The sequence below is a fragment of the Coturnix japonica genome, chromosome 5 (assembly GCF_001577835.2).
Source record: "Coturnix japonica isolate 7356 chromosome 5, Coturnix japonica 2.1, whole genome shotgun sequence".
NCBI lineage: Eukaryota > Metazoa > Chordata > Aves > Galliformes > Phasianidae > Coturnix > Coturnix japonica.
The window spans coordinates 37,094,150-37,108,147 of record NC_029520.1 but is presented as its reverse complement, the minus strand read 5'-3'; the positions used below and the strand labels follow the sequence as shown (position 1 = coordinate 37,108,147).

The following is a 13,998-nucleotide window of genomic DNA, read 5'->3' as shown; positions in this document are numbered from 1 at the left end:
TATTACTTTGTTTTTGCAGTGGCTTGAAAGAGGTTTCATTCCACTTTATATAAAATACTCAATTTCAGTAACCTGTAGAACTTACATAATGCATTTTATCCTTAGATCAAAGAGTTGGGTGAACTTGATACAGTGATGAAAGGTGCAAAAATCGAGTAATCCAAAGCATTATAACAAGCTACTGTCAGGACTTTGGCTAACATGAACATTCCTTATTTCATATTCTGAGTTGAGGTGGAATAAAAATTCAAATTGTCTATTGTAGTTGAATGAGAATTAAGCTTATCTATTTTGGTAACTGGTAGCAATTGGAATATGGACTTAAATATTTTATTTTTGTTGTTACTGTAAAATAAGTTCACATCAGAGATGTACAGCCATACTGAAGTGCTACATTTTACAGTCACTTTTCTGCTTTTGCTGAAGAACTGTGTGTTATATAAAGCATGATTTGTATATTTATTAGAAGTAAAAGGCACAAATGTTAGCCTTTCTGTATGATATGCAGGGCAAACCACAGATTTTAATTTAATACTTTCATTCATCAGCACAGTGGGAAGAAAACCCTGTAATCTCTGCATGCTGAAAAAAATGATGCTCATTTTGGAAAACACCTTATTACTGTTGTAGCTATTTCCTCCAGAAAGAGCTGGGATTGAAATAGCACAGTACAGTGCTGGCTTCTGGGGAAATGTCTTGGCAGAGTCAAGAGAGAGTGGTCAAGGGAGCCCTGTTCTGGCAGAGGTTTGAGGACAGCTCCCATAATACAAGCCAAAAATATATTTTTCTTTATCCAAATGTACATTCCTAGACCAGAGATTCTCCAAGAGATTTTTCAGACATCTCTGGATTGAAAGATAGTTTCCCACCCTGTAAGCTACAAAGCACCTCTTCTAAACACAGCTAGGATAAAAATGCCACCTAAGCACCTTTTATGGTACCTTTTTTTTTTCTTAGCTCATTATGTTGGAATCAGAGCTAAGAGATACAATCATTGCTGTCATTACCTCTGTACTTCTTCCTGCTTCCCTTTTTTGTTGTTCAACTGCCTATTTAAAAGTGTCTGTATCTATTTCTTTGTTAATTCTTCCCATGTTCTTCAGAATGTTGTCCAAGTTTCTTCTATCTTTCTCACACAGCGCGTGAATAGGCCTTTCCTGAGCATGCTATTGTGCAGACAGTGCTTTTCTTTTAGTGCAGAGAACTAGATAATTTCAGAATAATTAGCTGAAATTTCCTCCCCTCCCCTCTTTTTTTTTTTTTTTTTAAGACAGTTCCTCGTCTTTCCAAGAAGATGAAGAGGTAGATATGGAGGCTGTCAACTGGCAGCTGAACAACACCTCCATGAATGGGCATTCTGCTGCCCCAACCACAGTTCGCTTTCCCAGCTGGGTGACTTTTGATGACAATGAAATCAGTTGTTCACCACAGAACCTTTCTCCTTTGAAAACAGACACCTCACCTCCAGAAACACAGGCTCCAGATGTTAACTCTAACCTCACTGCATCATTTAAGAAAAGAGAACGCCCCAAAAGCACATTGGGTGACCTCTCCAAAATTCAAAAACTGGATCTATCCTCTTTAACCAAGTTGCCTTCTCTTGAAACACCACCATGGAGTGCTACTAATCCTTTTTTGGATGAGTCTCTTCGAGATGTCCAACCCTCACCTATTAATCCATTCAGTTCATTCTTTGAGGAGCGAGACAGGCGTTCCAAAAGCTCTTCTGTTTCCACTGCTCCAAGCAAAAGCCAAAGAGATTCCCTCATTATTCTCCATCATGAATCCGATACCATCAGTTTCCCGGCAGCACACAAAAGTGTAACTCATGCAGATGCTGTGGAACAGTTGAAGCAACTCCAGATTGGAGACCCAGATTATGTGAGCAGCCCTACCTTGCCTGATGATGACCCAACAATGCCATATGATCCAGATGCCACTTTATTTAACCTGGCACCATCTCAGCCAAAGGATGGATGGCCAATGATGCTCAGAATCCCAGAGAAGAAGAATATTATGTCATCCAGGCACTGGGGACCAATATACGTGAAGCTGACTGATAGTGGATACATTCAGCTTTTCTACGAGAAAGGACTGGAGAAACCTTTCCGTGAATTCAAACTTGAAATCAATCATGAGATTTCAGAGCGCAAACTCCAGAACTACGATGAGAATGGAAGGATACACAGTGTGCGGTTGGATCGCACAACCTACAAGGAGAAGAAGAAGTATCAGCCGAAACCAGCCATTGCTCACACAGCAGAGAGAGAGCAAATCATCAAACTTGGGACTACAGATTATCAGGACTTCCTAAGCTTCATCAGTGCTGTGCAAGACACACTGATGAACTTGCCAACCTCATCAACAGATCTGAGCACAGTGGGACTAAACTATCAAGAAGAAGAAATCACTGTTGATGTCAGGGATGAGTTTCATGGCATTTTAGCCAAAGGAGACAGTGTGATTCTCCAGCACAGTGTGCTGACCCATATATATGTTCTCAGCTTCCTTTCAGGCCTGGCAGAATGCAGACTGGGCCTTAACGATATCCTAATCAAAGGGAATGAAATAGTTGCAAGGCAAGACATTATGCCCACTACTACCACAAAGTGGATTAAATTATACAGCTGTCGGTTCCATTCATGTGTGGATGAGGACATGTTTAATAACTCTCGTATTATCCTGTTTAACCCCTTGGATGCTTGCCGATTTGAACTGATGAGATTCAGAACTGTTTTTGCTGAGAAAACTTTGCCTTTCACACTGAGGACTGCAGCCAGCATCAATGGTGCTGAAGTGGAGGTGCAGAGCTGGCTGATGATGTCCACTGCTTTCTCTTCTAATCGTGACCCTTTAACTCAGGTCCCTTGTGAAAATGTTATGATCCGCTACCCAGTGCCAAATGAGTGGGTCAAGAACTTCCGCCGGGAAAGTGTCCTGGGGGAGAAATCTTTGAAAGCCAAGGTGAACAAGGGGGCTACTTTTGGATCAACTAGTCTGTCTGGTTCTGAGCCAGTCATGAGAGTTACTTTGGGAACTGCCAAATATGAGCATGCCTTTAATTCCATTGTATGGAGAATAAACCGACTGCCTGACAAAAACTCAGGTGAGTTGTGCATACCATCTCTACAGGAGTAAACTTAAATAAGTTATGTGTTTTGGAAGATAGGAAATACCGCATTTACATGGTGAGATAAATAACTCTTTGCAGTGTACTGAAGGACATCAGATGGTTACACACAGCATTTATCTGCCCTTCATTGCAGTAGTTTTAATTATCTTGCCAACACTGGTAATGATAAAAACCAATTGGGGCTTTCCAGATGCAAAAATATGCCTTCTTTCTCAGTTTTATGAGTGCACTATGGAATTTCTGCATCAAACACCTCCGTGTGTTTAGCACTGTCATTGGAAGCAAGGCTGTCTCAGTTGACTTCCAAAGGCAAGATACTGTGCTACATGACTGAATAACAAGTCATGTGCTGTAGTTCTAACACATGTGATTTGTATTTCATTCATTTCCATTCATCACCATTGCCATGCAAACTTACTGGCCAATTACTGCTTACTACTTCTTGATTTTTCTCACTTAGACTTTTTAAAATATGTGTATATTTTTTAGTATTGATGCTGTAGTAATGCAGCTGTGAGACTGCATGGGTTTCAGTGTTTGGTGTTTCCTGAAAAAAAGTTCAGTGTTGGACCGGATCTAACACTTTCTAAGTATAGTTGTTTATCCCAAGTTTAGGCTGCAGTGTTAGCAAAACTTTGATCTGTGTTTTCTAAGCTTTTGGATCACATTTCAGCCCAGGAACACCATGTTACACCATAGGTTATACATTTGGAGGGATATCACAGACAAAAATGAGGACTCCTTGTATTCTGTAGTATAGGACATAAGAGAGAGAGCTTGGGAACTTATGAAATATTGCAGTGAAAAATTAACTTCGGTCTGTATATGAGCAACAGCCTGCTTGTGAGGGAAATCTCACTATGCCATCTGTATAAGCTCTGGGAATGAGATCCTGTGAAACTGGGCCTTCTGTGGCATCTCCTTTCCAAAGATCTCATCACACCATACCAATGTTTCAGCTGGGAAAACGTAAGCCCCCAGACTTTAACACAATCATGGAAGATGCCTGTAGCAAACCAGGAGAAGAAGCAGAACTCCTGGCTCTGTTGTCTCCTGCAAGGCAATGCTCTCTTACCCACTGCAGCTGCAAGGCAAAATGTTTATCTGTGGCTCTTGCTTCCTTTATCTTGTCCCTCCCAGTGTGAGGCTTCATTACACATGCCCTATGTCAGAGGGAAATGAATCACACTCAGCACTGCTGCTGGCACCCTGCCACAAAGCACCTATCTGTCAGTGTCACAGTGCAGTACACAGTGCTGTAGTATTTGTTTACATCCTGAAAGGAAGAGAGTGTCCTCACTCCTCCGGTCAGGCCAGATGTAATTTCAGAGAAAGGAAGGGCCTTGCAAGCACTGCCTTGGCAAGGACACATGGGGTATATGAGAGGGAGGGAATCCCAAAGTGATGACAGGATAGGTTAAGTGTAGCTTAATTCTGACCTTGGCTCTCAAGGGCTATTTACATTTCTTGACAGTACTCATTCCACAGCTTTCCTTACTCAGAGTACGTGGCAAACAAAGAGGAGTGTACATGGAACCACTCAAGAGTGGTTCCCTGCCCTGAGTGCCAGCTCTGCAGAGCTGAGGATGCAGAGTGGGTCTGTCCTATGCTCACTGCCTGTGCACTGGCTGCAGAATGGCTTGGTAAGGGTTATCTCAGTGGTTTCACTGTCTTAATTAAATGTTTTCTCTTTGTGCATCCTAATGGGATGGGGCCCTTTGCACTCTCACTGTAGGAACTTTTTATCAGCACTGTCTGTATTATTCTGTAGACAAAGCATCTGCTTCTGACTAGAAGTCAAAAAGTGTATGACAAATAAAGGACTGTGTGTACTCTGACTATAATTTGACCTAGAAAACTAATGTGGATTGCATTTTACTGAGCATATTTCTGAAATCATTTATAAAGTAACTTGGTAAATGTTACTGCTAACACAGTCATAGCATTTGACAAAAAAAGGCCTTGCAGAGTTTCACATGCAGCAGTCTGGGCTCCAAGTGTTTCTGTTTTTTATTAACCCACCAGCAGAATGTTAGGAAAACATCCACCAGCCACCAGTCATGGGAAAACATTCCTGGAATGGGTCAGAGCTGTAGCCTCTGAGTGGGGATCTGGATGTTGAACTTGGGTCCAGTTTGGTTGAGGGTCCCCAGCATGCTGCCTGCTGCACCCTCTGCAGTAAATTAAGTCCTGTAATGCAAACATGTTAGGACATCAGAGGGCTTTGGAACAGATTCCCTCCAATCACAGTAAGCCAAGTGTCTACATGAATTACATTAGGAGGTCCACAATGTTCAGAATGGAATGCTAGTAGCACAAGGAAGCAGGAAGCTCAGAAGAGAATCAGTCTGGTGATTTCCTCCTGATTTTATTAGAAATGTGCATTTTTCTGTTGCAGAGGTAGCTCTGAGTGAGCCTGCTGAGCACACACAAGGTGCACAGAAGTTGTCCATTGTGTGCCTCAGGTTACTAATGAACACTGATGTACTCAATATTTCTTTTGGAGGAGGAGTTGCTCTCATAATCTGTTTGCTTGGTTGTCTACCATGCTGATCTGATTTACATTAATAACTTCTGTATTTGTCTCAGCGTTGTGCATGGTCCTTTCTAGTAGTTGGTATTCCTGATGGAAGAAATTAAATAATTGAATAATTACATTGTAAATTGAATGTCATGGTTTTATGATTTTTGGTTACTGGTGTTCCACATCATAACATCACGTAGTGCACTGGGAGTTAAAGTGTTAATGATAATTTTTAAAAATTCAGATATTTCTTACTATTTGAACTAATTCAGCAAAGCTAAATATTTCATGGAATCAGGTTGTTTCTAACACTGAACTACAACTGTAAGCTTTTCTGAAGGCTCTCTGCCTTGATCAGCTTTCCTATAATCAGCCCTCTTATTAAGGACACTGGACATTCTGCACTTCGGAGCCTTGTGTCCAATTCTGCTACAGGTTAACAATGTAGGCTGAAATATTATATGCTAAGTTTGGGGAAAATTTTAAACTGAATTTCTGCTCAAATTGTTCAGTCATTCCAGAAAATGAAGTTAGGAGAAAATGCAGTCTAGGCCATATCTAGCAGTTATCAGAACTAGGGCTGCTGTGCTTTGCACTGGGAGGGGAATATTATTTACTGAGCTTGGGATTTGTTTTCTTTTTTTTGTTTTGTTTTGTTTTTTATAAAACAAATTTATAATGGGATCCCTTCAGTCAGAAATCCCAAAGTGGCTGTGAATGTTCATTCTGCAGATAGAGAAACTGAGGCACAGAACCTAAATGGCTTGCTCAAGAGCTTAGGGGGTTTGTAACAGTCAGAAATGCAGCCAACTTAACTTAGCTAGCAGTTCCTACTTCATTTTTTTAAACATTTCTGCTGTCCAGCAAAGCAAAGGGAAGAATATAATAGCAAAAGTTATCAGTTACTAATGACAGTTATTGATCAGTTACTGATGACTGGTTTCTCACCTTTCCATCTTTAATGACTGGCTATCTAGTGGATGGTTAAGAATGATGAATACATTATTACTTCCAAGATGTGCACAAATATGCTTTTTGAACCCAGGAAAGTTTAATGTTATCCAATATGTTTGCTTTCAAAATAAATGGGGATAATCATTTCAAAAATAACTATGAAATATCTGCCAAATATGCCTTTACTTACTGTCAGCGCATATTTTAGAGGGATATTCCACAGTGTTCTTAACATGTTACATAGACTGAGGTAATAAGAAGAGGGAAAATATCCTTACCTACAGTGGTTGATTTATAACCCACTAAAAGCAAATTAGACTGATTGACAGTCATTTGTTTTGCAGTTCATTTAATTTATTTACTCTGACTAATTAAACTGAACTGAAACTCCAGCATATGGAGCATTGAAACAGATAAGATCCTGACATTTGATGCAAAGTAGTTCACCCAGGCAGATTCTCAGTTTCTTGCTGTTTCACGATGTTGCTTTTACTTAGATGCAATCTTCTTTCAACAAAGCAAGACAGCTTTCATGTCTGTTTGCTCTCTTTTTTAAGCTTCTGGCCATCCACACTGCTTCTTCTGTCACCTAGAGCTTGGCTCTGACCGGGAAGTGCCTTCCAGTTTTGTTCGCCACGTAGATGTGGAATTTGACATGCCCACTACTTCTGCATCCAAAGCCACTGTTCGGTCCATCTCTGTTGAGGACAAGACTGGTGTGAGAAAGTGGGTCAACTATTCAGCACACTACAGTTACAAGGTAAAAATGAGCATTTGTCAGTCACCATGGTTACTTCACATAATTTATTGTCTTGAAAAGTGTAGACAAACAAATGGGAATTTGATACATGTCAAGCTCTGTACAGTGGCTCCCCACATGCAGCCTGCAGATTCATGGCAGACAAGCTGTGTTTTATGGCTCAGTGAAAATATACACTGTGCTTACAGTGACTTTGTGGAAGAGCATGCATACAACCAGTTCCTGGGGAGAAGCTGATAAACTAGGAGTGTGAACAGGGACTTTTTCTATAGTGGGAGTTTTAAAGTGGGAGTACTACTGCAGACAAAAGGATCACATTGCTTCTGTGCTTATAGTTTTTTTTTCTGCCTGCCCTAAGGAGATGAACAGATGGGAAAATACACAATATGTATACCTGCCAAGAATCTCAGTATGACAGACTTGCATGGTAGATGATCACTCAGCAGACAAATAGGCATTCTACCTGCAATGATTGCAAGAGCAATGATGATAGATACTGAAAAGATTCTTGTGGCAAATATTTTTAATGTGAAATGTTATTACATTTTTAGTAGTATCTGAAATTCCCCAGAGATTATATTTGATCTTCCTAACTATCCCTTCTAAGAATTGAACATTTGATTGTCCCTGAATTTTTGGAGGAATTGAAATTTAGAAAAAAGATATCGGCGTGCCTTTTGCAAATGAATCTCTTTGCTTTCATCAGTTGCTTTGCAGAGTTTGAAACTGAGACTAGTCTTCTGCTGTCATGTAAAAAGCCACCTATACTCTGCAGGTTTGGTTCTGGATTTGGATACAAAATACAGATGGGGCTGGGGATGAATGAAAAATGAGACCAATTCTCTTCATGATCTTTTTTCTTCCAGAAACTGTTATGACACCATTGAATCATAAAATTGTTTGGATTTGACTTGAAACACAGTAAATCAAATCTATATTTCCCTCCTCCATCTATTACTCTTTACTATCCTCTCATTTTACTAAGATTTGCATCATCTGAGGAATGAACACTAAGGTGTTTTAAATTTATTGATTTATTCTCATTATCACTGTTCTTTTTCCTCTGCCAGGTAGAAATAGAGCAGAAAAAAAGCTTGAGTGAGGATCTGAAGGGAGAAGATACTGCAAATCTCAGTGAATGTTCCATACAGTGAAGGAATATCAGTGCTCAGGTCCCAAGAGGTGTGGTCAAACTAACAGACTTGGAAGAAAGGACTTAAATATTTTGGTATTTGTCTTTTGAAAGTATGGAGTATTACTTTTAAAATAATGCTTTGAAGAGTTTTATTTTTCCTGTAATTATCTGTGTCTTGAGAAGAAGGTCACCAGTAATTTGTTTGGAGTGGACCCATTGGCTGGAACAATTAAAGTACTTATCACCAATGCATTTGGTGTATTGACAGAATGAGTTGCTTTATAGTCAAGCCTGCCTTTTGTGCTTCTTCACCATCTGGGTTCTGCACTGAACATGCCACCATCACAGCCAAATCTGAAAGCACTCTTCATCTCACAATCTTGCCCTCCTGCAATCGCGTTTTTCCTGTATGTTGCTTGGTTTGGTCATCAGCAGATTCACTTCCTTCTGAACTACCAAATAAAACTGAGGGAGCATCAAGTGAAACCGTGAAATGAAACAAGTTTCATTTCTGAAGTCATCAACAAATTGAAAACCCTGAGAATCATGGAGAATCAACAAACTCTACATGTTAAACATAGTAAACATCAAGCAAACAAACTATTGGCAACATAGCTAAACATGTAACCATTTTTCTGTTTATCCTTTCCTGCCTTGTTCTCTGAACTGTGCTGTCACTGTTCACATTTTCATGGGTTATAGACAGTATGTAAGAAACTTCCTGCAGTTTCTTAGAATTTTCATGTGCTAGTCAGGGCTGTCCTGTTATTTTGACTGAACGGGGTTACAGCTGCTAGTAACAGGGAGTGTGTTATAGTAGAGATTATACTGAAGGGAGTTTTCTAAAATTAGATCATTCCTAAATAGAAAGATAATTAAGGGAAATACATTGGGTTATTTTTTTATTTTATGTTATGATTTCTTGAAAGGATAAGGCAGATGGTTATAAAAAATGTGAGAACAGTATTAAGAGAGTTTTTTGCCTTCCCCAAACTCCTTGGAAGACTATCCTTGTTTGCCGCACAATATTGCTTTCATTTTCTATCTTTAACCTACAGCATAAGTAATTTTTCTGCAGCTATCTTTGTAAAATCCCAGCTAACTGAGACCCAAAATCTTTTCTCAAAAATTAGAAACAGGCTTCCATCATGGAGGCTTCTTGACCTCCAGTTTACTGAAAGTAGAAGCAAGTTTCAAACCTCCTTTCTGGAAAGAAAGAAAGAAATGCAGAAGGCAACAATCACTCCTTCATGTATTTTTTCAGAAAAGAAAACAGTGTTCAGAACAAATTACTTTTTATATCTGTTTCCATGGCTTCCATAATATTTTGTCTCAAGGTAATTTTTAATGTTAAAAAAAAAAAAAAAAAAAAAGTAATTTATTAAATAATTTATCTTTTGAAAGATTACTACTGACTTTAAAATCACAGATTTGGAAAGCCTTGGCAGTGTATTTGAATGAATTAAAATGAAAGCTTCTTTATAATTTTGTAGGTTTATTTTATTTTACATTTCATATAACAGAAAATTAATATTCACTCATGGTTTACTACTTCCAGTATGACTCCAATAAAAATCACTGCTGTTAAGGTTCCGAATAAAGCATGCAATTAATTATACTGACCCCATAACTGGCAGTGGTAGAATATAAAACAAACTGTAGGGAACTTCTAAATGCTTTTTTGTGCCTTTTTTTTTTTTTTTTTTTTTATAATGCGTAGTGATAAATATTTACACAGCCATGTTGCCACACAACCTCTGGCAAATGTACACTGCTGTAAATATATCAAATCTCACTCCTCTTAGGACTTCTTAATAATAAGTGTGTAATCTTACTGAAGCCCAAAGAGCTTCTCTGAGCATACCAGTTAATACTAAATTTTCAATCATCTCTCTATAAAGGGAAGAATGGTATTAAATTTCACAAAGCATTTGGAGATCCATGGATGAAAATTACTGATAAAGTGTCAATAATTATTTATTAAATAACAATGTATATAGGTTGTAAAATATCTGGCAGCATGGAGCTGAATTCATGACTGATTCTCAGCTCTGTTACTGCTTTATGTTTCAAAGTCCTTTGAAGAACTTCCAGGTATTTTTCCTGGTTTTTTACAGTAGCTCCCAGTGTGCAGTTTCTGAAAATGACCAGCGAGAAACCCAGCAAGTTGAAATTGAATGTGTTCTGAGATGTCACTGAGAAAGTGTGAGGTGTTTTGTGGATTAACTGCATTCAGACACTCAGCTTCTGAATTTCTTCATTTTCCCCCCATCCCTTGAAAATACAAACATGCAATAGCAAATAAGAAAAAATACGTTGTATTCTTTAATGAAAGGGGGGGAAACAAAAATCATTTTCACTTACCAATCTGTTCAGTCTGTGTCATACTTTCACCATAAACTATTTCAGTCCCTGAAAACTGAAAAATTGACATATCAGAGTATTCTGGATTTACTTCATTTCTCTACTTCTTCATCACTGATTATTTATTTATTTTTTTAAATTAAAAGTTAATGATTGAAAACAAGAGTATGGGCCTGAAGCTAATCTCTCTTCCATAGTTAGTTGAATGACAGAAGAATCTCTTCCAAGTCTGCAGGTGTTATGCAGCCAAAACTGGTGGAGTGTTGAGGTTTGTAAAAAAGCTATTTAGTCCATTTTGATCTCTGGAGCACATCTTTGTGACGTTCTTGGCACTGGATTTTCTAGAGTATGAATTTTTGAGATGTGAAATCCTCACACAGAGTTTCAAAAGATCCTATTTGTGATCACAGTTCCCATTGAAACACTAGTATAATTAGTTTGATTTTTTGAAAGAGCACTAACAACCAAAATCTTCAGAAAATATAATGTTGGTATCATCAAGTAGCACCACTCAAAGATCTTTCCAATCTGGACCCATTATAAGGCTGCCCAGGGAGGTTGCGGATACCCCATCTTTGGAGGTGTTCAAGACCAGGTTGGATGAGGCCCTGGGCAACCTGATCTAGTAATTGTGGAAGTTTGGTGGCCCTGCCCAGCAGGGGGGTTGGAACTTCATGATCCTTGATGTCCCTTCCAACCCAGGTCATTCTGTGATTCTGTGATAAGCACTGAGCATCTGAACACTGAGCTCCTAAGTGCCATTGTTGAGGCTGTCACCGTTCTTGCTTAATTAAGCTGTGCTAATTCTTCAACATATGAATTTCATGTATGTGAACTGTAGGGGTACAGCAGTAATTTAGACAGACTGCTGTTGGAGGTGAGGGGAAAAGAACTGAGGGTTTCATCCATTTTAGAGTAGCAGAAATTACTAAATATAAGATAGGCCTGTAGAGCAATTTTATTTTTTTTAAACTTAGGGAAGAATTTCTTTAAATATTTTCAGTGTAACAGTCCTTTTGATAAAGATATAATCACTGTCTTTGGTCTATTTGAAAGCTTTGTAGTACTAAAATGTTCCATGCAGGAAATGTGCCTTCAAGGTAAGCATAAATTTACTCCCTGAAACTATTCCCACTTTGAACTGCCTATTTTTCATTATGACTTTGCTTCATTTTGTGCTGTGGTACTTGAGGTATTGCAGGGAATTTTGCCTAGAAAAATTAGCTGAATCAGTCTTTGATCACAGGGGGTAAAAATGAAGATCATCTCCGGGCAGCTGAGCTAATTTTAGTGAAATCCTCTTGAATTTATTAACTATATGCATATTCCGTTAGCAAAGGAAAATGGGTGAATTCAGCTGAGAAATGCTGTAACTAACCAATGATATTTTTGTCCTTTAATTTTATTTAGACTCAAATTTAGTCATCCTCTGAAGGAGACAAATTGTAGTTTCATCATTGCAACAGTATCATAAGAAACATCACAGAAATAATTTACCTTTCCTGGTGGGTTGCTGGCTGACATATTTACTTGGCAAGACACCCAAGTCCTGTTAGTGTACCTGTCCATGATTCCTCTTTTTTCTCTTGGTCATTCACCCTTCAGAACTGAGAGCAGTTTCTTGCAAAAGACCAGCAAGAAAAGGTATACTAAGTTCAACCTGAGGTAATTATTCTGTCTGTTGCTTGTATGAAACTTAGTAATTTCCTTCTGTCCTTGAATAATCAAGGGCCTGATAGGTCACTTCTGCTCAAAAGCTTGAAAAATTCCTTTCTGTAATTCTTGGCAACTTATTTTTACAGCCGTACTCATGTCCAGAACTGGTCAGTGTAGAATGCATATTACTTATTGATGAAGTACTTGCCCTCTTCTGCCATTGAAATTATTTCTACATCATGAGGTGTCTGAGACAGGACATTGTCATTGATCCTAGCCTTTTTGTTTTGTTCAGCCATCTACCCATCCATCCAACTATCCGTCCTTCTTTCTCTCCCTCTCTCCCACTACTTGCAGTCCATTCTTTGCACTATTGACATTGATTGGTTTGATAATTATTTTGTAACATGTTCCCACCTTTTTGTTCTGTAAAATGAGAAAGTCTATACACTGGTTAATGTTATAGAAGTGGTGTTTTTGTTTTTGTTTTTTCCTTTTGATTTTATGGGTTGAAATGGGATGTAATGTTTTGTTTAAACTATGGGAAAACTTAAATAAATGTTAAGATGAAACAGCATATCCACATTTTCACTCTGAATCTGAAATTGTATGTAGCATGTGCTATGTGTCCTGATAACTTGATACCAATCTTCTTAAATTTGGAGGAAGAAAATAAAGTCTTTTGAATAGATTTGATCACCTACACTGAAAGATAGACTGCAAACAAAATGAATCAGGTCTAGAGCTTGAACCTTTCAACAGATCATAGGAGAGAATCCCACATTTTCCATGAAGATGTCCCAAAGCAAAGTAATTGAGAATTGAAACATCTGCTTAGCAAATCTCTTAAACTTTTACACTTAAACAATAAAGCCATAAATGGGATCTTCCTGTGACCAGAATATATTTCTGCAAAACAAGAACAAGGATAACTTCAAAACAATTTAAAGAGTCCTCTGATATGATTCTCTGTTTTCTTTCAAATTTGCATAAGCTGTATATCATTTAATACATTTTTCCACTTCTCTCAGTCACTTTCTCAAAAGCACTCCCTGAGTCAGACTGAAGAGATGGACAGACTCACTGACTGAAGAAAAACATATACCCATTTTAAGGGCTTCTTAGATTTTTGCTGAATCCATGGTATGTCTCAGTACAGCACACAGTTAGTGTGCCAGTTGTTTGATAGTATAAGAAAATGGAAGCACACAGAGAATGATTCCTCGTGTTCTTTATTCAAAAGTAGATTAGGTCAGCCATAAGAAAGGAGGAAAGTTAAATAGGAAAGTTCTGGGATTTCTAGCAATAACACTTTATTTACTGTTTCTCAGATACTTGCTGGCATTAGGAAATGATAATGTTACATTAGGAGTGCAGCATTAGATTAACCACCATAGCTACTCAGTCTGCCAAATGGATTATAAATGGGAGAGTTATATAAAAATAAGAAAGTTTGAAAACATGCGACTTAA

General features: G+C 38.3%; 1 protein-coding gene across 2 annotated transcripts in view; it reads left to right on the top strand.

Annotated features, from left to right (window-relative positions):
* The window catches only part of STON2 (stonin 2), a 67,892-nt gene extending 54,670 nt beyond the window's left edge, over positions 1-13,222 (top strand). Inside the window, exons 5-7 of one of the 2 annotated variants that reach the window (XM_015865118.2) lie at positions 1,271-3,106; positions 7,169-7,371; positions 8,442-13,222. In XM_015865118.2, the coding sequence (XP_015720604.1) occupies positions 1,271-3,106; positions 7,169-7,371; positions 8,442-8,525 (2,123 nt within the window). In that variant the 3' untranslated portion in view covers positions 8,526-13,222. The remainder of the gene's footprint in view (positions 1-1,270; positions 3,107-7,168; positions 7,372-8,441) is intronic. The other variant, XM_015865117.2, reaches the window with a different exon arrangement.
* The last annotated feature ends 776 nt before the right edge of the window (positions 13,223-13,998 follow it).